We start from the raw sequence: 27871 nt of genomic DNA, 5'->3' as shown, positions 1-27871 counted from the left end.
TGCCTATGGTTTAATAACAGAACTTCCTACAGGGTCTTTCTATTCCAGTTCTATCCCCACTCCAATCCTTACTACAAGATGCTAAATTAATCTTCATAAAACAATGTTTAGATCATATAAAATCCCTACTCAAGAACCTATAATGAGACTGCTATGGTCTGCCAGATTGAGGCTAAACTTCTCTGCCTTCCTTTCTTCCTCTAAAATCTAACTTTGTCCTACTTTTTCCAACTTTTACTTCTAGTTTCTTTACAGCAACCCTCCTCACACTACTGTACTTTTGCTCAAGCTATTGTTCTGGACTGTGTTGTTCTCCTGCCCTCTCACTATTGACCCCTTCCCAAACCTCAAAGGCAACTCAAAGTTCTATCTTTTCTATAAAGCTTTGCTCGGTATCTGGCAACAATGATCTTTTCCTTCACAACATTCTTTGATATTTTTTCCTGTGGCATACAGTGAGCATGTCATTCTAGTTTGTTTCTAATTTTTGGACCACCACCCACTTTAATTCTTTATTATTTTAGCATCTAATACTGATATACTATATAGGGACATAGCAGGCACTCATTAAATTTTTTTTTTAGTGGTAGATTTGGGAGAGCTGACTTGATTAGAGAATAAGAATAAGCAACTGGAGTTCACTCATTAGGAATCATAGACTGTTAGAGAAAAAAGGAACCCTAGTGATGAGTTAGTACAAAATTTAATATATGAGTAAACTGAGGCCTGACGACAGAAACTATTTGACAAAGTTATATGGACAGCAAGGGGCTGGGTCAGGACTTAAAATCTTTAATCTGTTGCTATCTCGTTCTTCTAATATTGGGTAACAGAATCAAAGGATTAGTATTGATTTTCAGGCCTTTCATTCATTCATTCTGTGGAGCAATAAGGGTTAAGTGACTTGCTCAGAGTCACACAGCTAGTGTCAAGTGTCTGAGGCCAGATTTGAACTCATGTCCTCCTGAATCCATGGCACTGCAGGGCTTTACCCACTGTACCACCTAGCTGCCCCTGTTCATTTCTTTTTTAGGAATATGATGTATGAAAAATTCTCTAAGAATAATTTGTTTCATGAACGTGGAAAATAAATTTGATTTGATAATCAGAAGGGGCTCCTATATAAGCAAAAGGAGCCTTGAATTATCAGCAAATTATTTAACTTTCCAGGCTTCCTAGGAAGGCTTAAATAGAAAAGAAAGGAGAAACAAATGCTCCAAAGTAAAATCTGTCTTCTGCAAATGAGTGATAATCAGTAGGCCACAGCATCTATTTGGTCTAATGAAGCCGCACGTTTGGCTACTGAGACTTGCCCACAGTAATCACCTAGTATGTTTGAATTTGATATATTGTCATGATTAATTCAAACATATACTCAATTAAAAAACCTTACTTATTAATACTTGAGACCTCATTTTGCTAAGAAGTACAAATTATGACAACTAACTTGATGCCAAAAGGCTTTAGAGCAAGAAACCTGAACCATAACCATGATCAACATTTGAATTAAAGAAATTTAATTCATTACACAATGTTAATACTTTTTTGCAACTTCATTAAATTTTTTAACATAATATTGCAATGCCAATATTATTAATTTTATATGGGAAAAGTTCATCTCTCCCATAACATAATGATTAACCCAAACAGCATCCTGAATCAATAAGAAGGTACCTGGCTATCAAATTACAGTAACAAATGAATTTTTTACAAGTAAAACTTCTTACCATGTTCTACTGCTTATACAAAGGAAAGGTGTTTTTAAAAAGAGAAACTAAATCCATGAGCTGACTTACTGAAGGATAATCCAGCATGTTTTCCTGAATTTTTTCAATTTTGCCCACTTGTTGTTTTACTGTAGCTTCTAATCTGGCATTTTCAATTTCAAGCCTAAAAAAGGAAATATATTATCAACAATTCAGCACTTATTAAGGACTTTTTATATTTAATTTAATTCAACAAGTTCTTATTAAGTTTCAAGACCTTACTGGCGAGGCCCAGTGGATACACATAAAGACAAAAGTAAAAATGCTTCCAGCCTTCAAGGAGATTTTATTTCACTGGAATGAAACTAACATGTACAAGTAAATAAGTGTGTGAAGTATATGTGAAGTAAATACAAAGTAATTTAATAAAGTAGTGAAAAGAATTGATCCAGAAAAATCGTATGTAAGGGGTAGGGCTTTTTTGGATAAGCTTTGAGTGGAGCTAGGGACTGCAAGAGGTGGAGGTGAGGAGAGAGAGCATTTCTGGAATAGGGGAAAAAGGCAAAGGCAAAGAGACAGAAGAGAGACAGTACTTGGAATTTGGGATACAAAAATTAAGAAAAACTACTTCCTTTTAAGGAACTTACATTATAACTGAATATATCCATTCATATCTTCATATACATCATATATATCATGCACATATATATATATATATATATATATATTTTAATGCATTCTTATACATACATGATCAAATCTAAAATGATAGTAATTTGAGTAAGGGGGTTTGGACCTGTGATTTCCTTGGTGAAGGAAGATACTGTCTATGTATTCAAACCTGCAATTTCAAGTCTTCCAAAGTTCCCTGTCAGCTGTGAAAGGTTCAGTGACTTGTGCAGAGTCACAAAGTACATGTCAGAAGAAGGATTTGAATCCAGATCTTCCTGACTCCAAGATCACTCTCCCTACTAAACTAGGTTGTCTCATGATTGTTTCTGGAGATTGTAAAATTGTATAATGAAACCTCTGCTGGGAGGGGCAGTCAATTTTCTGTTTTACAGAAAAATTGTCTTTTGATAAGTCTTCTTCAGACATACTTTAATTTGTAATCATATAGCAATTAGATATGAAAAACATATAATTCTTGAAAAAAATTGATAAGGCATTGTTTTAGCCAGTAGTTTTTGAGAGGGAATTTTTTTTGGGGGGAGGGGCATAGCAAGATATAAAATTTTTATTGGAATAGGGAACTCCTGATGAGGAAACTCTTTCTACCAGTGCTTATTGGCTCCAGTTCTACAATGTATGGTTTTAGAGAATTGTGTGGGGAAAAAACAGAACTCTCCCTTGCCCTGGACACAGCCAATATGTGTCATACATAAACTTGAACCTAGGTTTTCATGATTTAGAGTCAGGTTCTCTGTACATTTGATGACACTGCTTCTACCTTAGTTCTTGAGGGGAAAAATAGATGATTTGGCATGGGTTGTATCTTCTAGCAGTAATTTATGCTGCTTGTTAATTCAAATTCTAATGATATTTTCAATTACGATCAAAGTGTAGCACTTGAATATACTGAAAACAAAAACCAATATCTCTTTGGGCATGTAATCCAACTGATTCCCCTACAGCCCCATTCACAATCACAGAAACTTTCAGGATCCAAGAGCCCCTCCCTGGCCACTATTAGAATGTAAGTTCTCCTTGAGGGCAGAGACATTTTGCTTTTGGCATTTGTATCCTCAGTCCTTAGCACAATGCTTAGCACATAATAAATGCTTAATAAATGCTCATTCATTCATTCATTCATTTGTAGGGACCAATTTTTAATTGGGGAGTGTTAGCTAGGCAGCTTGCCACAATATTGGGGGAAGGAAGGAGACCGACCGCCTCCCTCAAAACAGAGCAGGATTTATTTAACAAGAACGAACTTAAAAAATAAAACACAAACATGATCAGTAGGATTAAGGGAAGGGAAATAAAATGGGGAAAGGGAAGTAATACAATCTGAATCACACCACTACTCAGAAATCAGCTGAGAACACACAGCAGCATCCTGTCACCTTCCAGCTTCAAGCCAGAATGGCGAAAAACCTCCCTTCTTCCCAGCAGACCCCAGGCTGTCCACACACAGCCCCCAGCCAATTGACTGGCTGCTCTGACAGTCACATGACTGCCCTCACTGGGCTTCCAATCATTATAATTTTGCCAGGCCCATGTAGGCGTCAGTGAATGGTGATGACATGAGGTGCCAGAGCCCTGGCAATGGCTACAACCAGTGGGTGGAGCACCTTGCCGTTTGGGGTGCCCCAGACCAGTGCGTGAGCAAGGTTTTTAAAAATTCTAGCCAAAAGATGGGGTCATAAAAACCTTAAATAACAATTAATTCTTTACACATTCATCTCAAAATAAGCTGTAGTTAAGTACGTTAATCCTCGCTCCCACTGAACAAAAAAATAAACTACTGAGCTATGTGATATTCTAAATACAATATGACAACGTACAGATTTTTCATTTTTATTTGCTCTACAACTAGTCAGAGCACATAATTTTTAAAATGCTTTAACTCTTACTTTTGTATATGATCTTCTAGCTCATTAGCAGACCGCTGTGACTGTAGGTTCTGTTCTTGAGATTCTTGCAGCTAAAAAAATTTCAAATAAAATGCCTTAAAATTTGCAACTTTAAAAACAAAATCACAATCTTATACTTAATTCTGAATTAAGGATGCCTATAAAGAAGTACTAAAATTTATCAACCAAAGTTTTCACTAGGCCATCAAGTAGTAGCCAACTATATAGACAAAGCTATGTATTCTTGTACAGGGGTACTTCAGCACTTGGCTTCAAAATTGTTATTTGTTGAATTCGGTATCTAATTAGGCATTTGATGCATTTTGAGGAGAAAAAAAAATGCTTCAGCACTGGATGCTTGCTTGGCATTCATCATACTTGCTAAAACCTGTTATGAGTCAAGACGCTGCCCTGCATTCCATCTCTCCATGTGAAACAAAGACCCATGTGTTGGTCTCACAGTAGCTCGTCCTCAGTGCAGAATCCCACATATTTCACCATGTACTTTCTGGTGCTTTTTGTTTTTTTTTCATTTCAAGCTTTTTTTTTGTTCTTACAAATCATCAGGATTATGTAGAGACTGAAGGTTTTATTCTTCAACAACTCTTGAATTGTGACAAGACTGGTTTATTTTGTAAGAAAATGCCTATCAGAACCTATATCACTCAAGAGGAAAAGGCATTACCAGGGCACAAGCCCATGAAATGCAGGCTAACTCTATTGTTGTGTGGGAATGCTAGTGGGGATTTAAAACGTAAGCCTCTACTAGTCTATCACAGAAAAAACCCCTGAGTTTTCAAGAGAGAAATTTTGATAAAAGCAAGTGTAATGGGCCAAAAGCAAAGCCTGGGCAGCCAGGCAGTTTCATTGAACGAATGAACTAAGTGTTTGGCCACAGTGTAAAAAAATATTTCCGTGAAAAAAAACAAACAAACTGCCTCTGAGGGCTCTGTTAACGGAAAATGCTCCTGCTCATCCTCTAGGCTTGAAGGACAACTTTAATTTTATAACTATGAAGTTCTTGCCCTCTAACACAACTCCTCTGCTCCAGCCCATGGGCCAGCAGGTCATCTCAAACTTAAAAAACTGTACAAAGGCCCCATCCATTTATCAATTGCCAAGTAAAATGTGAAATTTCTGGGATTCAGAAACGAACTATTTCAATTTACATTACACATGGTAAAAATTCATTCAGAACTCGTCATTTTCTCTACTCTTGCCTTCTGAAATGGCAAGTCTGTATACCAAATGTCACTATATTCAATTCACTATCACATCACATGGGCACATACACAATACATTAAGTATGTGAAAGATTTGTGATTTCAGTAGCATAGGAAATTCCATCTATGTCGATCACAGCCATCTATCATAAATCCTAGGGAGTTGCCTTAGGCAACTCTAGCCTTAAGAAATTTTCCTGGAGTCCTATAGCTAGTAAATCACAGAGGGTAAGCAGAACTTAATTCTTCTAACTCCAAACCAATACATTACATGGAAGCTATCTCATGTAAAATGATCTAAGTTATGCTTGGTGATTATGAAACTGCATGATGAAACTCTTGTTCTAGGTGACAAACCGGTTTTAAAGAAAAGTAGACTTTTGGAAAAGTAACCTTCAGGATGTTTTGGCACAGATTTCTATTACTTTACAATTAATGATGATTATTGGGTTGAAAATGTGTTTTGAAGGCTATCAGAAATATCCATTTCCACAGCTTTTGGATGGTATACTGATGAATACCATATCTTTAACTGCATATAAATGTGGGAAAGCAACCTAAAATAGAGGAATGTATTTTATAGTAATAAAGGGAAGACTTAAGAAAATCTGGCTATAGAACTGTATTCTATGGCTTACCTTCTTCATTACAATAGTTTTAAATAATAAATAAAATACTTTTATACAAAGTTTTTTGCCATTGGGGGATTCTGGGAAATTGAAAATTAAAAAAATATATCAAGGAACTAGCAAGGAACTCAAAGTTGTTTAGACCAAATATTACCTTGGAGTAAATCAAATAAATTAATTCAAATGGATTTTTAGCTAAACGTTCAACTCATGGCAAAGTCAACAAATAAACATTTAGTTAGCAACTATTACTACTACTAAAATAATAACTCTTCTACTGACAAAATGCTGTGAGAATGAAGTTCTGTGGAAGATAAAGAAGTATAAATAATCCCTGTCCTCAAGGAATTATAATCTAGTTGGGGAAATTAGACACATATACAAAAACAATAGTTTGATAACAGATGTAAACACCATAAGGTAATATGCAGTTAAATACTAAATGATACGGTTTCAGATAAAAAGTAGAATTCAGAAGATTGTGAAATCAGTAGAGCTAAAAAGTTCAAAAGGCTTATGGCAAAAGAATCACACTTTTAGAACTGAAAAGGATCTTAGAGCTGAAGGTAGTATTTGAGAAGCAGGGAGAAGGAGTACAGATGGGGAAATATAACTAACTAAGCAAGAAGAATGGCATGACTGAAGGTACTAGAGATGGAAACAACATGGTGAGATCAGCTTGAATAAATCAGAAGATAATACTGAGATTATCCATATAATTAATTCTCAATTTTACTTTGCCATGTATAGTTTATATACTTTCAAATTATGCCTCAAAGTGCATCTTCCAAAACTAGGGCCACCGGCTATACTCTATCAATTAACATGTATTTATTAAATATTACTTTTTCATGGTGGGTTTCAACTGGTTGAAAGGTGAAATAATATAATTTTCCTTTTGTTAATGAGTAGTTTGAATAGAAATGCATAACTTCTACTTCACAGAGTTGTTTTGGGAATTAAATAAGATAATGTATGTGAAGGGCTTTCTAACCATAAAGTATAATATAAATGATTTAGTTATTATTGTTACATAGAAAAACACCTCGTTCCTTGCCAACCACCTAAAGAGTGAATACAGTTATGTCCATTTAAGAGTACAAATGGTTGTCTTGTTCTAAGTCAGTTTAAATGATAGGCACTGTGTTCAGGAATTATATAGAGTACAAATGGTTGTCTTGTTCTAAGTCAGTTTAAATGATAGGCACTGTGTTCAGGAATTATATAATATTGGTAAAAAAAAGAAATGTTATACTGAAAACACTTTTCATTAAACCATAACAAATTACTGATGTTTTGCATACATACTTTAATTTTGATTTGATTTACTTCTTTCTGTAGTTGTTCTTTTTTAACTTCTAAATCATTTCGATAACGTGATGTAACCTCCAGTGAAGCTTCTGTCATGGATTGTTTTTTTAGGGAATCAGCAAGTTCTTGTTGAAGCTTTCTTACTGTATCCTGATAGAAATATATCCATATTATTTCATTATTGATTTCATAAATCAATTATTAGCTAATATAACATAAATATGCCCTCAAAATTAATTGATATATTTTCATATGCAACTTAATTTCATGAACATATTCATAGTTATTATATAGTTAAAACTAGAAAAAATCTTAGGGACTATTTAATCCAACCACCTCATTTTGCAGATGAACAAACTAAGTCCCAAAGAGGTTAAATGAGTTACTCAAGGTCATAAAGATGTAATTACTAGAGAAAAGGATTTGAATTTAATTCCTGAGACTACAAAGCTCTTTTGACTATACCACTCACCCTACATTCAGCATGGACCAAATGCTATCTTCCTATTTGCTCTGTGTTCTCATAAAGCAATACATTCAGCCTGATTTCCCCATTCCATCTTTTTGAGAATTAGAATACCTCCAAAGCCACATGGAGGTTAAAACTTTTTATATGCAATTCACATGGAATATGGTGGAATGGGAAGTGAAGAATATATAGCTTCCTATATTGATAGAAACATCCATTTCTCAAAAAAGTTAATTATCTTATTTCTTTGTACCTGCCCTTATAGGAATGAGGACATCTATAAGAAAAAGTTGCATTTCCCTTCCTCTCATAGTTTCCCCTGGAGTACTGATATGCTTGTCAGGTTTGGTAACAGCACTTGAAGTGCTTGATCTGGTTTGCTGAAAGAAAAAAAAAAGTGGGGGAGGGGGTTGCTAGCTCCTATTCACATCTTCAACTGTCCTTGCCAAGCCTTCAAAGTAGTTACTTTTTCTGTTAGGATAGGAATTATACTTCTGGTTGCTGTAAATGTACAGAAGAAGGGGAAACTATAGAAAATATGGTAGCTCTCCCACATATGTGTACACAGTATGGTGCAAAGCCATTGCTTAAGGGAAGTCATTTCATTTCCTTTCATTTCATTTCATTTCATTCTCTAACCTAGCAGGAATACCTACATATATATATATATATATATATATATATATATATATATATATATATATATATATATATATATATACACACACACACACACAAATATACACTTGTACATGTATATATTTATATATACTAGAAAATATATGCTATAAAAATCCTGCTCATTTTCACTGTACAGCAAAGAAAATTATTGCATATATTAATAGCAAATGAAGCTAAAAAGCAAAAAAAATTTAAAACTTTCTATCTTATTAGAAAAGATTAAGTATCTTCTAAAATGAAATTTAGCTAAAGTCTAGTAAACTTCTTAAAGGAAACATAAGCTAAAAGAAGCCAAGCTAAAATTGTGAAAGGAAAAATGAGCATAATTAATTGAATTAATATAAATAAAATTCCAATATGAAATGACTATATTCAAATGCATTATCATATGCATTAAAATAAAATCTAAAAAATTTTTATATGAAATTGTCACTTAGTATAATAGCTGGTAGTCCTGTTACCCACTGAATATATGAAAAATCACAGATCATGAAAAATGCTATTAGATTGTAAAAAGCTATCTATCTCCAACAAACAAAAGGCAGTTATTCCAGAAACTGCAATTTTGGAGATTAAGTAAGAAGTGTTGGTAAAACAGTGAAAAACACTGAGGTAAGTAATAAATATGTAGTGGGGAACCAAAAACACATTTTTTAGAAAATGGCACTATTACCACACAAAAAATTAATGCTTAATGCATAAATGTAGTCTCTTTGAATATAATTATTGTCCTAAATTTTAAAGGAAAGTAGTTGAGAGTCTTTGGAATTACATTAAAAATATGATCCAGTTTTTAAGATTTCTAGAATTAGTTCAAAACAATTTGAATTAAAACTAGTGATACCGATAAACATGTTTAAATGGTTATGAAAAGGGCCACTATAATACCCCTGGTATTTCAATTTAGATGTCTAATTTCGATCTAGAATAATTTCTTAGGATTTTTCTTAAGTCTTAGCACTTCAAATAATTTATTCCATTGCAGTATTAAAATGGATTATTAGGCATATTATTAGACTTATAAAAGTGTTATTATTTATTTATGTGATTAACTCTATAATCTACATTTCAAATTTCATGGGCTACATACACAATACTTCTAAGCAAAGTGAATTATCTTATACAAAAGATGGATATCAGGTTGATTATCATGTTATTGCTTCCCATTTCTTACATGTCGGAATTTTTACAATGACAGTTAATAACTTCATCTTCCTGATAAAAATTCAATTTCCAAATTGATCTTGATCAAAATTACTTTGAATTTTATTTCAGAAAGTTAAATGTTTATCAGATAATATTATTTAAAAACCTACCTCTCTTTCTGCTTTCTCATTTTCATATTTGCATATTTGCTCTCTTAAGTGGTTACATTCATTGATTAACTCTTTATTTCTGTCTTCTACCAAAAGAACTTGTTTTTTGGTATCGGCATGAAGTTTATTGAAGAGATCACTAAATTGTACCTGAACATCACTTACTACCTTTTCTTTAATGATGCCTTTGTTTTGGGCATCTTCAAGCTGTTGTCGAAGCAACATATTTTCACTCTGGATTTGGGCTAATCGTTCTTGGATGGATTCTTGTTTGACAACATATTTGTTCAGTTTTTCCTTTGTCATTTGATTTGTGTGTTCGAGTTCTTTTGCTTTATATTGGGTCTGGTTTAATTCCCTCTGTGTGCTTTCTAAAATTAGTGTCTTTTCTCTGAGGGAATCACGTACAAGGTATAGCTCATTTTCTAAACTATTAGCTTTACTTTCAGCTTTAGAAAGCTCTTGAGAAAGGACACCATTGTTATCTCTTAGATTAGACAAGTCATAATTTAGTTTGTCCTGTAAACGAAGCCACTCATCTCGTTCTCGCTGAAAGGTATGCTCAAGGTCTAGTTTTGATGTCTGACTTCGTTCATGATCACGAATAGCATTAGTCAGACGGGAACGGTATGATTCGATTTCTGTCTCTAGTCTGTCTCTGTTTTGTTTTTCATTCTCCAATTTAGAGTTTAGCATTGCATTTTCAGTTGTCAGAACATTTACTTGTCCACTGTACTGGAATATTGTTTTTGTTAATGCTTCTTCATTTAGTTTTAATTCCTTCTGAAGCTCATCATTCTTTTCTTTTAAAACTTCATTTTCTTCTGTATATCGAGTTTCTTTTTCCTGATCCTTAATTTTTATTGTGTCTAGTTCTAGCTTGAGTGTGGTGACTTCATCCTGTAGGGTATGATTTTTATGCAGCAGATATTTTTCTTTTTCATGACTATCAGGAACCTAAACACAATAAATAGGGGAAAAATTACTACTTAAAATAAAATTATGCATTCTGATTTTTCCCTAGTAATTAAAAATGAACCCCAGAGTGCCAAGAAGCACAGTGCATTCAAAGACAAAGTAAATTGAGGGAATTTCACCTATTTCACATTTCTGTCAGACTCAATTTTCCCAAAGAATAGGCCTTAAAAGTATGACATCAATCAGAAGGCAGGTACTTAGGCTATTCAGTCTTCAAAACAGATAGTCAGGGGCAGTTAGGTGGCACAGTGGATAAAGCACCGGCCCTGAATTCAGGAGGACCTGAGTTCAAATCTGGCCTCAGACAGTTGACATTTACTAGCCCTGCAAAAAACAAAACAAAACAAAACAAACAAAAAACCCCCAAACAAACAAACAAAAAAACCCAGATAGGCATTTCACTATAAGATAGAGTACATTTTACAAATTCTGTATTTTTAGGCTCTAAAATCTGCCTTTCAGCATATTTTATTTCCTTTTCTGTTTCCACTCTATCCCACATTGGCTTTTCACAATGTTATGATAAAAATAATACCTAATATTTATATAGGTCTTTTAAAGTTTGCAAAGCATTCTTATAAGCACAAGATAATTTGGGGGGGGGGCAATAAAGATTAAGTGACTTTTCCAGGGTCACACAGCTAGTAAGTGTCATCTGAAGCCAGATTTGAACTCAGGTCCTCCTGAATCCAGGGATGGTGCTTTATTCACTGCACTACCTACCTGCCCCCATGCAAAGTACTCTTGATACATTATCTCATTTAAGTCTTGCAACACCCTTATGAAACACTCACATCATTATCCCTATTTTACAGAGGGGGACATGGATTAAGAGAAGCTATTAAATAACCTGCTCATTGTCACACAGCTAATAAGTGCTAGAAGCAGTATTTGAATTCACAGCTCTTCAGACTAAATCTAGTACTCTTTGACAAGGGCTAATTTCCTCTTAAGTGTTGTCCTACATTTAGAGTCATTATGCTGGTACAATTATCTTAGCTGCGGATCAGTGAAGTAATAATGGTTGTAAAATTTCTGAGTATACTTCTTGAGAACAATTTGTTCTCTGATAGATCAGTAGCGTTATCACAGCATTGCTGAGATAGAACTTTTAGAGATTATCTAGTCCAAACCTCTCATGCCAGGGATGGGAAAAGTGAGGCCCAGAGTGTGGTCAGTAGATGGCAACCTAAGCCTAACCATCAAATTTAAAAGGAACAGTGAAAGAATCATTGATGCCAAAGTATAAAAAAGTTGATGCTGTACTCCCATCATAGTAAAACTGGTCAAGAAGCATTTGGTCTCATTCAGAACTGGTGGAAACAGCTATATCAAAAAGCTTAGGGGCGGCTAGGTGGCCCAGTGGATAAAGCACCGGCCCTGGAGTCAGGAGGACCTGAGTTCAAATCAGGCCTCGGACACTTGACACTTACTAGCTGTGTGACCCTGGGCAAGTCACTTAACCCCCATTGCCCCACAAAAAAAAAAAAAAAAGCTTAGAAGCCTCATTCTATGAGATCTCTTCTACAAAGCCAGGAGGAGGGTATGAATAGGCAGCAGCTGAGTTAAATGAAGCACTCCAGTTCCCAGACACCAAAGGATTACTAAGGGCCAACAACCCTAATGATTTACTTCAAACCACTGCTGGGAAAAAAAAAAAAAACAACAAAAAAAGAAAAATCCTTATTTTGGCTTTTGATGAACTTGTGTTTTTATCATGTTGAGCAATGATGAATGTGAATGAATGAATCCTTGTACTGTATAAAGCCTTATTTTAGAAATCTAACTCAAATTTATTTTTGTTGCAAATACTTAAATTCCTTCTCTTTCATGAAACACAAGACAACAATGTAAAACAGACCAAACTATCATCATATATTTTGTAACCCTTAGTCTCTGCCCTGGAAAGGGCAAACAGATGAAATCAATTAAGGAAGAAATGTGGTTTGTGTTTGAGGTATCACCTCCTACCTGGTTGCATTCCTTTCTGGGCTTAGGGATTAGTGAAAATGAGGAGCTACCCCCTCTTTCTATGTCCAGAAAGGGCAGAGGCACGACAGTAGGAGCACACTTGAGTATTTGGAAGGTTCATTCAATTCAAAGAAAAGCAACAAAACAACCTGTGCTGATTTTGGTCACTGTGTTTACTACTTGTCTACTACAGACAGATGGACATGACCGAGGATGACAAATATTTCCCAAAACGAAGAACAAAAATCCTGACTTTTTAAATATGCAAATTTATTTGAAAATGACCAAAGTGAATACCTCAGAACTCTGAATCATTTTGGAAGCAGCTGCTTCTATTTCCTTCTGCTTCCAAAGATGATTATTCAGAATTCCATCTTGCAAAGCTCTGGCATTTTGCTCCCGAGAGAGTTGTCTTTGAGTGTCATTTCGCTCTTCTTCAACCTAGAGATAACAATTTTGTTAAATTTTTAATCATATTTTTTTCTTTCAAATTCTGCAAAAACATTTCTTCTTTAAGTGGAATATAGAATCTGAAAAAGAATGGAAAATAGCTGAAAAATAAGGAGGCTACTGAAAATAAAAAATCAACAAGGAGAACAGAATTTCAGAGTTGTAGAGGAACCTCAACAACTATTCAGTCCAACCTATACCCACTATAATGTACCTGGCTCTTACTAGACTTTATTCAGCCTCAGCTTTAAGTCTTTGCAGGTGGGGGAAGCCACCATCTCTGAAGGCAACTCATTTTATTTATGGATGGTTCTAAAAATGTACATTTTTGCAACTTCTGTTGGTTTTAGTTCTGCCCTTTAGGCTGAAGCATAGCAAGCTTAATCTTTCTTCCACATGACTGTCCTTCAAAAACTTGAAGAGTTACCATGGCCCTCTTACAGTCTTCTTTACTTGAGGATAAACATCTCCAGTTGCTTTAACTGTTCTTAGTATATCACAGTCTTCAGGTCCTTTGTCATCCTGCTTACTAGCCAACACAATTCTGTGATACCACAAATGAACAAAATAGTACAGGGGATGTCTGAGAAGGTCAGAGTTCAAAGGTCTTTTTTCCTCCTCAGTGTTGGAAGCTATGTTTCTCCAAAATTACCATACCTTTTTGGTTGCTAAATAACAGTGTCAACTCCAAATCAGCTTAGAACTCACTAAAACTCCTATATCTTTTCAGACAAAATGCTATCTAATCATATTTGCACCTAAGTATAAAACTTTACATTCATTCCTATTGAATTTCATCTTATTAGTGGGTTCAGTCTAGTGCTCTGGCCTGTTGCCTTTCTTCCATTTAGAATGGCTTGGATAATTTTATTTGTCCAAGTAAGAGTAAAGATGCTAGGTAACAAGAAACTTTTCTGAATGAATGAAGGATGTGTGGAACAGTGGAGTATAAGGGACAGAGAAAGGGACTAAATCTCCAATTTCATTGGTCTAGAGAATTCTCAGGTAAGGAAAGTCCCTCTACCAATGTAAGTTAACACCTTCTCTGCAACTTATTTTGTTAACTTTGGGGGATAACTTATATTGGATTAAATTATTCTGATTTTTTTTTTTTTTTAGTGAGGCAATTGGGGTTTAAGTGACTTGCCCAGGGTCACACATCTAGTAAGTGTTAAGTGTCCGAGGCCAGATTTGAACTCAGGTACTCCTGACTCCAGGGCCAGTGCTCTATCCACTGTGCCACCTAGCTGCCCCTTCTCTGCAACTTAAAGTCTCAGAAGTTTGCCTAGAGCACTGGTGTCAAATAGTCTTTTAAAGTTTGCAAAGTACTCTTATAAGCACAAGATAATTTTTTGGGGGTATGGCAATAAAGATTAAGTGACTTTCCCCCCAGAACTGAATTTTCTGGGTAGCTTTTGGGGAGTTTGACACATCTGCCCTGGGGTCAGGTGTCACACAGTAGATTTGTCAGTGGCAACATTTGAACCCAGGTCTTCCTGTATTTGAGGTGAATTCAGTCCACTACAGCATGCAGTCTGATTCTGTACTGTGAGACATACTTTAAAAAGTACCAGCTCCATCTTACCTTTTCCATGGCTATTTAGCCTATAATTTTACATTCAAATGATAAAAAAGGAATTTTTTCTTTATTTTCCTTTATTTATGAATGAACCCAACTTACATATACTAGACATAAATATCATACCCTGCTTTTAGGATTAAAAAGGATTTACAGTATTCACCCTCCTCCCCCCATTCCTAGGGAACCCATAAATATTCTTAACAAAGATAAAACGGAAATATTAATTTTAAAATTCCAATCTACCTGTTTCAAATTATTTCTTACTGTTCTCAGTTCTAGGTCCAGAGTTCTAAGAGTTAGTTCAAGTTGCTGTTTTAGCTCCACTTCTTTACGATATTGTTGTTCTTTTCTTCTTAATTGTTCCTTAATTTTTTCAAATAGCATTTCTGCACTCAATCGCTTTTCTTCTTCTTGTTTCAGTGTAAACCTAGATTAAAATTTCTTGTTTTAAAAACACAGTTCAGTATAAATAATGACTATAATGTCATTTAATTATATTCATCTGGACATCTAAAGGAAAAGAAGTTCAATTTGGGGGAAACTGGATCTATGTAGCGAACTCATCATAAGGAAACTCTCTCTGCTGATGCAGACTGATCCATGCTCTGCAATTCTGAGCCTTAGTTGCCCAGGGCACTGAGGACTTAATGTAAGTTGTTCAGGCTCACACAAGTCAGGATGTGTCAGAAATGAGACACGAACCCACTTCTCTATCTAGGCTGCTCCAGCACATTAAACTTCTATCAAAAATGTATCATATATGGGGGCAGCTAGGTGGCACAGTGGATAAAGCAACGGCTCTGGATTCAGGAGGACCTGAGTTCAAATCCAGCCTCAGACATTTGACATTTATTAGCTGCGTGACCCTGGGCAAGTCACTTAACCCTCACTGCCCCGCTCCCCCCCCCAAAAAAAAGAAAAAGAAAAGTATCATATAGTTCTTTAGGTGCTTTGGCTTTTTGTATTAACTGGACAGAAATTCTATAAATTGGATACATATAGCCACCTACTTCCCTTCTTCCCAGACTGTCTTCTTGGTTTTAAGCTGTTTACTGAACTGCACTACAGAGGAGCTAGAGGAAATGATTTTCTCAAAATCCCTGAGTTTTGATACATCTGAATGATTCAGTAAAAAACTTTAGATGTTGATAAAATTCCTGACTAAAATTAGGTGTGGGAATTATTTCTTATATTTCCCTTATCCATTTTCCCATTACTATTAATTATTCAGAGTTGACTTTTTATATCATTTTGAAAAAAATTGCAAGTGATTATGCTACAGCTTTGAAAATTCACTGAAAATGGATAAAATTTTAAAATATTCAAGAGGAAATGTTGCAGTAAACTCTGAGACAGAAATTAAAATAAAAATTTCAAGATTCTTTTTTGCCTTTTAAGGTACCTACTCGTATTTCAAGTCCAACACTAGTCTGAGGGTCTGCGGGCAGTCTGATTTCATCACTGTCCTTAGGATTTGAAGATAACATTTCTGATGAAGACTGTATCCTACACAGAGGTACCTCAACCACTGAGGAGTCAGCAGTCCTATCCATACTATTCATATTCAAGAAGACAATTCTCTAGAGTGGCAATCACAATTTGAAGTGATTTACAGGAAAAACTAAGGAGACCAACTTTCAGGAAAGACTTTTTTTGGCTTATTACTTTCAGTACTTCACAACCGTCCAGTATTGAAATATTGAGGGAATGTTATAATGAACTTCAAATATGAATGAGAAAATGAAATAATTAAAATTAAAGAATTAAGAGTGTTAACTTTAAAGAATGTTGGATTAGAATCATACGAAAAGATTCTGCTATTGTAAATATAAAGGATGGGTTATATTGGTTTAGAAAGTGGCAAAGAAATTCCCAAAAACTCCCATAGAAAAGTCAAAAGAGATTCTGAATGCTGTTTATAAGCTATTTTTGTATATATTATATCTCCAAATAAGTCAGTCACTGTTAGTAAACAAGTATTTATTAAGCGTTTCCTATGTGCCAAGTACTATTCTAAGCACTAGGGATACAAACAATGGCATAAACACCAGTCATCCCCACTCTTAAGGTGTTTACTTTCTAATTGTTTTTTTTTTTTTTTGAGTTTGTTGTTTTGTTTTTTCGGGGCGATGAGGGTTAAATGACTTGCCCAGGGTCACACAGCTAGTGTTAAGTGTCTGAGGCTGGATTTGAACTCAGGTCCTGAGTTCCTGAAACCTGAATCCTGAATCCGGGGTTGATGTTTTATCCACTGCGCCACTTAGCTGCCCTGAGAAATCTTAATAGGAATAGGAAAGAATATGCCTTTTTCTCAGTGGTACATGGCACCTACACAAAATTGACCATGTATTAAAACCTCAAAGTCAAATGTGGAAAGGCAGAAATATCAAAAGCATCCTTTTCAAATCATAATGCAATAAAAATTACATTCCATAAAGGGCAATGAAAGGACAGATTAAAATTAATTGGAGGCTAAACAATGGCATAAGCGGGTCAAAGAACCAATCACAGAAACAATCAATAATTTCATTAAAGAGGACAACAATGAGACAACATACCAAAATTTATGGGATGCAGCCAAAGCAGTACTTAGGGGAAAATTTATTTCTATAAATGTTTACATCAATAAAATAGAGAAAGGGCAGATCACTGAACTGATCATGCAAGTAAAAAGGAAAAAAAAAACTAGAAAAAGAACAAATTAAAAATCCCCAATTAAGTGCCCAATTTGAAATCTTGAAAACCAAAAGTGAGATGAATAAAAATGATGGTAAGAAAACTATTGAATTAATGAGTAAAAGTAGAAGCTGGTTTTAGGGGAAAAACCCAGTAAAATAGATAAATCACTGGCTTATTTGATTAAAAAAAGAAAGAATAAAACCAAAAGTGAAAAGGGTGAATTCATAATAGAGAGGAAATTAAAGCAATTATTAGGAAACATTTTGCCCAATTATATGCCAATAAATCTGACAGTCTTCGAGAAATTGATGTTTATGAAAATATAAATTGCCCAGATTAACAGAAAAGGAAATAGAATACTTAAGTAATCCCATCTTAGAAAAAGACATTCAACAAGCCATCAATGAACTACCTAAGAAAAATTCCCCAGAGCCAGATGGGTTCACAAATAAATTCTACCAAACATTTAAAGAACTAATCCCAATACTATATAAAGCATTTGGAAAAATAGGTGAAGAAGGAGTAGTCTGACCAAATTCCTTTTATGACACAAACATGGTGCAGATACTTAAACCAGGAAGAGCCAAAACAGAGAAAGAAAACTATAAACCAATTTCTCTAATGAATACTGATGCAAAAATTTTAGATAAAAATACTAGTTAGAAGATTATAGCAATATATCACAAGGATCACACACTATGACCAGATGGGATTTATATCAAGATTGCAGGGCTGATTCAATATTAGGAAAAGTATCAACATAATTGACTGTCAATAACAAAATCAACAGAAATCATATGATTATCTCAACAGATGTAGAAAAGGCTTTTGACAAAATACAGCACCCATTCCTATTAAAAACACTAGAGAGCATAGGAATAAATGGAGCTTCCCTTAACATGATATGCAGTGACTATCTAAAACCATCAACAAGTATTATCTGTATTGGGGACAACTTAGAAGCCTTCCCAATAAGATCAAGGGCAAAGCAAGAAGGACCATTATCATCACTACTAATTAATATTGTACTAGAATAGCAGTAAGATAAGAAAAAGAAATTGAAGGAATTAGAATAGGCAATGAGAAAACAAAACTATCACTCTTTGCAGATGATATGATGCTATACTTAGAGAATCCTAGAGAATCAACTAAAAACTACTTGAAATAATTAAGAACTTTAGCAAAGTTTCAGGATATTTAAAAAAACACACAAATTATCAGAATTTCTATGTATTACCAACAAAGCCCAGCAGCAAGAAATAAGAGAAATTCTATTTTAAAAACTGTAGACAATATATGAATATATGACAATCATAAAACGCTTTTCACACAAATGAAGTCAGATCTAAACTGTTAGGAAAATGTAAACAATTGGAAAAATATCAATTGCTCTTGGATAGGCTGAGCCATTATAACAAAACCAACAATTCTTTCTAAATTAATTTACTTATTCAATGCCATATCAATCAAACTACCAAAAAATCTATTTTGTACTTCTACTCCTCTCCTACCCTCCCCATCCCTTAGAATTTCTTGTTTCTTTCAAAACTCTGCTTAAGTACCTCCTTTTACATGAAGGCTTCCTGATTCCCTCTGCTAATACTCTCCCCTAAAAACCATGCTCCTGCTCCCTTCTCCAAATTACCTTGAATTTATTATATTTACTTTTGTATTTATATGTTGTACTCTTGTATTAAATGTAAAGTCCCTGATGGCATCTCATTTCTGTGTTTGTATTACCAGTGCCTAGAACAGTGCTTGGCACATAGAAGGCATTTGATAAATACTTGTTGATTTAAAGACAGTTATATGTCCTTCAAAAAGTAACATCATGTAGTAATAGTGACCATTCAATTGGAAATTATTTCAAACAGGAAGATGGATCATACTCCATAGAGTATAAAAAGGATTAAGTAGGGCTCATTATATTATTATTTTAAAGTTGTGTCATTTTTACCTTTCTTATCTTAAATCTTGTCACAATGCTTCATGTAAGAGAAATGCTTTCAAGTCTTTATTTAAACTCATGAGTTACATACCTGAGACCACAGAGTTCTCTTTCCCATTCTACTTTTTGATGCTCTAATTGTGATTTAATATCTCTTGTTTCTGATAATTCTTCTTGTAGTCCAGAAATCTTTTTTTCTAAACTCTTAACTTTTCCTGCAAGTAGTGTACAATGTCCTTTTTTAAGTTCTATGGATCGTTTATATGTAAGGACTGCATCTTGAATTTTCAAAAGGCTAATAGAATCTGTATAGAGAAAAACAAAAGTAAACAAAAATATTAGTTTTTTAAAATCTGCAGGACAGTAGCAGTATACTTAGAATTCAGGTACTCTAGCATTGATAAAATAGTATCCACATATAAATCCTAAAGTTATACCAAAATATTATTTTGTCAATAGATTTACATTGAATTTGAAAAATAACATAAATTCCCTTTGAGGCACGGTGGACAATTAAAAGAATCTCTAAGTTATACATTACTTTATAAAAAACCTATTTGAAACATAGAATTCTTTACAATATTAAAAAATATCTGTGAAAAGTAAACATTCTGATGTGTACTCTAAGTGGATCAAATAAAATTATTAAGTGGATTATATATTTCATATACATATACTACAAAAATGCTGAATTATTTATAGGTATCATAGATATGTTTTACCCCCAAACAGTTACATATAAATATTGCTTGTTCTTTAATGCAAATCAGTATGCTACATTCAACAATAAGATCCATCCTCATTTATTCATTGTTCAGACTTTTGATAACTTTAACCAAAATACAGCTGAGATGCCAGAAGAAATTGAAAAAAAAAATCTCTTGAGCATAAGGAAAATAGCCACCACAAAACCCAGACACTTTATTCAGCAGAGAAATATATAACCAAACTTAGACCTAGTCCAGAGTTAGAAATATGTATCAAGTTACAGATTTAACAGACTTAGTTATCTGGTTTCCCTTGGCAACTTCCAATTCTTTGTATATTTCAGTGTTTAGCAGAATTGAACAGCAAGGATTTGGATGATAACAGGGCTGCTATAGGTAGATACATTGCAGTAGATGGTGAAGTTGACAACAAAGGAAATCATAAGATCAAAGATTGAAAGCAAAAGAAGAAACTGAGGAACAAAGAAGTTAAAGAACTTGTTGAGATTCACACAGTTTAGTTGGTGTATGAGGCAGAATTTGAACCTAGGCATTCATGGAATCCTGTCTAGTACACTATCCTATATGCCATGCTGACAGAAGAATTATAAAAACTAGGCAGAAAATTTGGGAGATTGCTGACATTCGGGGCCATTTAGTGAAAGATTTTTAAAAAATTGTCTTTTCTTTCCATGAAAGAGATCACGGTTTGATATTTTTATGGATATAGTCATGTCAATCTTTTCAATGGTTCTCTATTATCAACCAAGTAAAATTCATACATCTTATCTTAGCATAATATTAATAACTCACATTAAGTAATATAGCACATACAAAATACATTCCCCACAACAATCCTGTGAAGTAAGGCAATTCATAAATTAAGAAACTGAAGCGCCAAGTGATTTGTCTATAGATACAAGCACGGCCCTCTACAATTTTGTAATACCCTGCCTTTCCATATTTACTTCTTACTGCTATATACTGTGCAGTAAGACTGGATTTTCCACTGTCATCTTCCTGCCTCTTTGCTCACCGTTCCCATGCTTGAAATGCTTACTCCATCCCCCTACATTCCCATGATCTACACCTACATATAGAATTCATACTGATCCTTTAAACCTTCACAAACAAGTTAGATTCCTGATAGTTAATGTTCTTTCCCACTTTGTACCTCACCTAGTGATATGATTGTACTCCTCAAGTACTTATGTATTTTTTTTATTTTAGAAGTATCAACATAGGCTAAATCCCCCCAAGTAGATTGCACTCAATGAGGAAAAGGATTGTGTCTTATTTAAACTTTGTGTATTTGGTACACAGTACATACTAAATCTTTTTGAATTAAAACAAATAGTAGGTCTGTGGCTGAAAAATTCATTATCCTGTAGTCCACATAATCCTTTGCAGATTGGCAAGGCCTGTCAGAGATTAGGCTCCAATATCAGAGCCTCTAGGAACTCAAAGTCGAGTCTACTCTACTATGAGTCAATGGAATAGGACTTGAGTGGTATCTTCTTGTATTTACACATTTTTACTTTCTGGTTAACACTGTTAGGAACTTCAAAATATTCTTACCTTTACAATCAAGACTAAGCTGTTCAATCAATAACATAACATTCTTATAGTTTGAGGGAGGCAAATCATAATCCTCTGTAGCTGTATCAGATGACTGAGTGAGGTCATCAAGATCATCTGCATTCATCTGTACTTTGTCCTGTCAAATATATAACAGTACTGTAAAAAGGTAAAAACTTAGTAATAATGGCTAACATTTATGCAGCACTTTGACTTTCTCTCTCTCTCTCTCTCTCTCTCTCTCTCTCTCTCTCTCTCTCTATATATATATATATATATATATATATATATATATATATATATATATATGTTACCTTATGGCACCCTCACAACAATTTTGTGAGATAAGCACCACTCATATTTATTTGAGAAATGAGCAAACAGGCTAACTACCTAGAAGATGAATTATTTAGGAACCTTATGAAAATTATCATGAATAGTCACAATATCTCTTACAGATGATCGTCTTCATTTTATTTATCTGGGAAAATGAAGGAGAATCCAGCAATATAATTGGTTTTCTAGCATTCACAATGGACACATTTCACTAGGAGAATATTTCTACGAGTATCCATTTTCAGATTAAATACTCCTATACTTTATAATGCAAAAAGGGGTCGTATCTGTTCACTGAAATATGCATTATTTTCTAAACCAATTTATATTTCTGGCATTTTTTACAGTACCTTATTTTTTTCATTCAATGTTTTCTTTGCAGGCCTAAAAGACAAATGATTCTTTTTAGTATGAATATAAAGAGATAAAATACACATAAAGTTTGATATCATTGTAATTGTTTGATTTAATATACCTATTTGAAAAGCAAATGCTTTTTTACATGCAACTCAATCACATAATATACAGAATATAATAGTATTTCATCTTATTTAGCCATAATTTATAACAAATGCTTATCTCTGCCTCTTGAAAAGTTTTTAAAAGAAACAAAAAATATTTCTTAAGCAACATTTGAATTCCTTCCCATAAATAAAAAGCTATAGGGATTCCTTTCAGAATAAATGTCAACCAAACATTTTTAACACGTGATATAATATTAATGATTTATTTTTCGATTGTTCATATGCCAAACTCCCTATTGTTAAGATTTCAAAATAACAAGAATTTGGGCGGAATACTATAATGATTGTTGGTATGAACTGAGTCATTAACAAATATTAAATTATGTCCATTATCTTTGACTGTATTTTAAGTTTTAGAAAATATTATATATGGTAACCAACACAATCATAATTTTAAATTCAGGTGATATATACATGTGTACTATATTGTAAACTCCAAGTGGTCAGAGACTGTCTTATTCACCTTTCTATCTTTCCCAGGGCCGAACATAAGGCTCTTTACATTGTATAACATTTATGCTTTTTAAACAAGTTTATCAGCACACTGGATAGACCCCTCGTGGAAGAAATATGAGAGGATGTAGATATTAGTCTGACAGGATAATAAGCCATGATCTTTTCCTCTAAAAAAATTCATGCTGATGACACCATCACTGAGATCCTCTGTAGCAGTGAAGCAGCAAACTTAAATGTGATTAGAGTAACAACATTCAGAGACAGAAATTCTATGAAAGAATGATTGGCTCTTTCTAGGTATTTAAAAAAGAACAAGATATACTAACATCAGTGACCTAATCAGAAAATATCCTATAAATCAGAGGCAGAAAAAGCAGCTACAAGTAAATAAACTCTTGGTATAGGTGAAGAAAATGGGTTCTATCTCTTCCCAGGGGATTAATCAACTATTACATTAACATAATTGTAAATTAAACAGAGTATATTGTGCACCTAGCCAGATCCACATATTTGTCTCTATATCCATTGCTAAGTAGCTCCCTAACCATGATCTGTTTCAGTGAGGACTAATGTAATAATCGCAATCATTAGCAGAGTACTCTGCACACAATGGAAATGTAATATATTTATTGAATGAATAATTATAGTTCACATTTCTATAGCACTTTACAAAGAATTTTCCTTACAATAATCCTGTTGATAATGCAAGTATTATCATCTCCATTTTCCAAATGTGTGCTATGTCTTACATCCCACTGCTAATGGTGGCAGTGTGGTGCACCGAAAAGTGAACTGAATCAGGAGTCAGAAAGCCCAGCTTCACACCCTGGCTCTGCCTCTTTCTACTTGTGGGACCTTAAGCAAATGACTAATCTTTGAGTCCATTTTCCCCATCTCTAAAATAAGGAAGCTGGACTAGTTGACCCTTAAAGTGCCTTCTTGTTCTAAATCTATGCTATGACTGTAGCAGAATGGAAACTCTAACCCTCCTCTTCTGACTCCAAGTTTGGTGTTCCTTCTACTAGTACTTGGGCATGGTGAAAAACCACATTCCTACTGACTAATATCTATCTTGATTTGTGTTCTGTCACCATGATGAGCATTATCATTGGGATTGTTTCATTATGACAGAGAAAATGAGAATTTCAACTGTCAAACAGTGGCAAGTAGGGTGGCATGTATAGAAAAGAGAGTCTTAGCTTCCTAGCTTTACCATAATAGCTAGCTTTTCTGGCATTTGGAATACAGTTGCCTGCAGCGAAAGTGCTATTGTTGAATATGTCTCATGCCACTAGCTGTTTAGAAAGAATAGTCAATTGTCAGAACAAAAAATAACAGGACATCAGTCATCTACAACTACAAAAAGTAAACATTGCTAATATTTTTCCATGAGAAAATACAGTAATATTTTACCTTATTTCCTTGTGATCTGATTCACTTAAACTGCTGTCATCACAACCATGGAATGGGATGTCAGTTAAGGAATTCACCTTTTCGAAAGATGAAGTGATACCAGGATCCTCTGAAATCCATTTAACACTTTTAAGTATGTTTGCATCTTTTGTATGCATGGAAGAACCATTGCTGGAAAAAAAATCCACGGAAGGATGCTTAAATTGTTCTTTTTTGAAAACTGATAAGAAAACAATGGGGGAAATTAAGTGACAAAAAAAAACAATGGGGAAAAATTTTTCCTTCTCTTTTAACACATAGTACATATTGCTTCCAGTCTAACGTTCCTTAAATAAGTCTTTGACCAGATCATTCCCCAGATCACAAACCTTTAATATCTGCCCTCTTTTGTATTGCATCAAATCTGAACTGGTTGCCTGTGAGGTCCCTTCATGTTCAGACCTGTCTTCTTTTTTTTTTGGTGAGGCAATTGAGGTTAAGTGACTTGCCCAGAGTCACACAGCTAGTAAGTGTTAAGTGTCTGAGGCCAGATTTGAACTCAGGTCCTCCTGAATCCAGGGCCGGTGCTCTACCCACTGCGCCACCTAGCTGCCCCCAGATCTGTCTTCTTAAACCAATAAAGTGTGTCACACTATTCCTCAGAATGCAAGGTACATTCTGGTCAGATTTGGGTCTTCTCTAGTGCGCAAATATGCTCTGCATGCGTTTTCTTCCCCTAAAATGCTCCCCATTTCCTGCCCATACTTGGGCTAAAAGACAACTGTACAAAACCACACAGTTGTGACTAGGCAATTTGTGAGCAAAATATTTGGGAGTTTGATAGAAGGCAGGCTTGATATGAGCTAATGATGCCAAAAAATTAATATGATTGTAGGCTGAATTCTAAGAGGCGCAGAATCTAGGGGCAGGAGGTGATAGTTTTCTTACATGATGCCCTGGTCAGAACATATTTGAAGAACTGTGTTCATTTCTGAGAGACATATTACAGGAAAGACATTTGGAACTCAGAATATGTCCAGAGGAGAGAAAGCAGGATGGAAAAGGATGAAGACCATGTCAAATAAGAAGCAACTAAAGACACTGCAGATGTTTATCCTAGAGAATATGAAGGATTAGGAGGATAGGGAGTGGTGTATATATATATATATATATACACATATATATATATATATATATATTCAAATATTAGAAAGGCTAGGGGGCAGCTAGGTAGTGCAGTGGATAAAGCACTGGCCCTGGATTCAGGAGGACCTGAGTTCAAATTAGGCCTCAGACACTTGACACTTACTAGCTGTGTGACCCTGGGCAAGTCACTTAACCCTCACTGCCCCACAAAAAAAAAAAAAAGTAAAAGAAAGGCTATCGTGCTTGATTGACCCTCCCCCACAAAGGGTTAGACTAGGTGCAGAGAAGCACATTTAGGATCAATACATTAAAAAAAAAAAACAAAAAAACCCTCAAAACTTCCAAACAATTAGACTTATTTAAAGAGGAATGGATCGCCTTAGAAGTTAGCATATTCCCGTGTGTGTGTGTGTGTGTGTGTGTGTGTGTGTGTGTGTGTTTGTGGGGGCAGTGTACAAACCAATGAGCAATCAACAGTCACAAATATGGGACTATTGTTCTTTGATTCTAGCTTTAATAGACCTCACAAACCTGCCTGTTCCCCTGTTCATATAGCCTTTAGGTACCTTTACCTTCCCACTCTGATAAGGTATCAGAGAAGGACTTTATTGGGAAAAAAACCATCTGGCACATTTTGTAATAATTCTTGATATTAATTTATTCCAGCCCTAATCTTACCCATACATTTCACAGAACTTGATTAGAATGTTCCCTTGCAACTTAACCCTGCTTCAATTAACTTTTAGTCAAAACTATTTCTCTGGTACTTTAGAATTATTTCTCTCTCCCACTGCAAAATGAGATCTTTTTACCTAATGGCAAGAAATGCCCTAGACACACCAAAATATTCATAGCAGCACTTTTTGTAGTAGCAAATAACTGGTAATACAGTAATTGCCCATTGACTGGGGAATGGCTAAACAAATTGTGGTATGTTAATGTAATTACTGTGTGGTTAGAAATGATGACTACATAGATGCATGAGAATATTTATATGAATTAATGCAAAATGAAGCAAAACCAGGACAATATAAATCATAACTTCAATAATGTAAATATTAAGCATAATGAAACAACTAAAACTGAATCCTGTGAAATTATAATGATCAAGCTTGGTCTAGATGAGAAGGCTCCTCCTTCCTTTTATGCAGTGTGAAAGACTATTAGTTTGGAACACTGCATATAATATTGATGTGGTGGTTGGTTGTACTGAATTCTATTTTCCTTTTTTATTTTTTGTTTTAAGAGATGCTTATCTGGAAGAGTGAGGAGAGATATATTGTGAAATGAGGCTGATGCAAAAACAAAAGATGACCATTAAAACAAAAATGTACTTTATCCCAACTGCCCATGGTTTTACTGTCTCTCACAAATGAATCTTAATATGGCTACTCCCTGCTAATCAAGGGAAAAGTAGACAACTTTCTATCTGTGTGCCACTGAGGTCACATGTATGAGTACCAGCAATGAGGCAGGGAAAGATGCCCTTTTCAGTGTCTGTCAAATGTTATGCTTGAAGTTTCCCTTGAAATTAATTATCTTATAATATGTTTACTTAATGCTATCATTAAATTATTTGTTACTAAGTTAATGAAAGTAAATTTGGGCCTGCTTTTCTACTTTTTTTAACCTTCTAAATGTCAACCCAAAACACCTCCTAATTCAGACTCTTACAAGTTGGAAATTTAGAGGTCATCTAATACAATCCAAACTTGAAATGTGAATCCTCTTTACTATATTCCTATCAGGTTGTCATATATCATCTTATGGCTATATGATTTTTTTTTTTTGGTGGGGCAGCAGGTAGCAGTTACCTGCTTTTTGATCTTCCTCAGTCTGTCTAGAACCCATGTGAGTCCTAGAGGGCCTTATTGAGCAAGTGATTCATGGGCCCTTCTCTCTTTACCTATTTGCCAATTTCCTTTTTTTCTTCCTGTCTTGGAAGGATACTAAACCTTTCTCCTCAGCTACATCCTTGCAGGAGAGACGCAGAATCCTTTTCCACTTGGACCCTCTGCTCTTCCCCTCCACCTAGCTCCCACATGGTGATGGGCTGGTAAGTGGTTATTTTTTTTTTAGTGGTTATTTTTGATGTTTTACGTGTCCTCAGTTAAAAGTGTGAGCTTCTTGAGAGTACAGGTTGTCTGGCTTTTTTGTGTCCTCGGTGCTTGGCACATGATCAGCACTTAAATTCATTCATTCTTGAACACTTC

General features: G+C 34.6%; 1 protein-coding gene across 4 annotated transcripts in view; it reads right to left on the bottom strand.

Moving 5' to 3' along the window:
• Positions 1–27871, bottom strand: part of ANKRD26 (ankyrin repeat domain 26) — a 99277-nt gene that overhangs the window by 18101 nt on the left and 53305 nt on the right. For all 4 annotated transcript variants that reach the window (XR_006353319.1, XM_043968081.1, XM_043968082.1 and 1 more), the window contains 10 exons: positions 24534–24704; positions 22491–22524; positions 21805–21943; positions 19611–19824; positions 15136–15319; positions 13158–13301; positions 9912–10868; positions 7443–7595; positions 4283–4353; positions 1797–1890 (listed from right to left, as the gene is read on the bottom strand). Coding sequence is in view for 3 of the 4 variants with exons in the window: in XM_043968081.1 (XP_043824016.1) it covers positions 1797–1890; positions 4283–4353; positions 7443–7595; positions 9912–10868; positions 13158–13301; positions 15136–15319; positions 19611–19824; positions 21805–21943; positions 22491–22524; positions 24534–24704 (2161 nt within the window). In the remaining variant the exon portion in view is untranslated. The remainder of the gene's footprint in view (positions 1–1796; positions 1891–4282; positions 4354–7442; positions 7596–9911; positions 10869–13157; positions 13302–15135; positions 15320–19610; positions 19825–21804; positions 21944–22490; positions 22525–24533; positions 24705–27871) is intronic.

Source organism: Dromiciops gliroides, chromosome 5 (assembly GCF_019393635.1).
Source record: "Dromiciops gliroides isolate mDroGli1 chromosome 5, mDroGli1.pri, whole genome shotgun sequence".
Taxonomy (NCBI): domain Eukaryota; kingdom Metazoa; phylum Chordata; class Mammalia; order Microbiotheria; family Microbiotheriidae; genus Dromiciops; species Dromiciops gliroides.
Note: the sequence above shows the minus strand (reverse complement) of the source record. Positions and strands in the feature narration are given on the sequence as shown.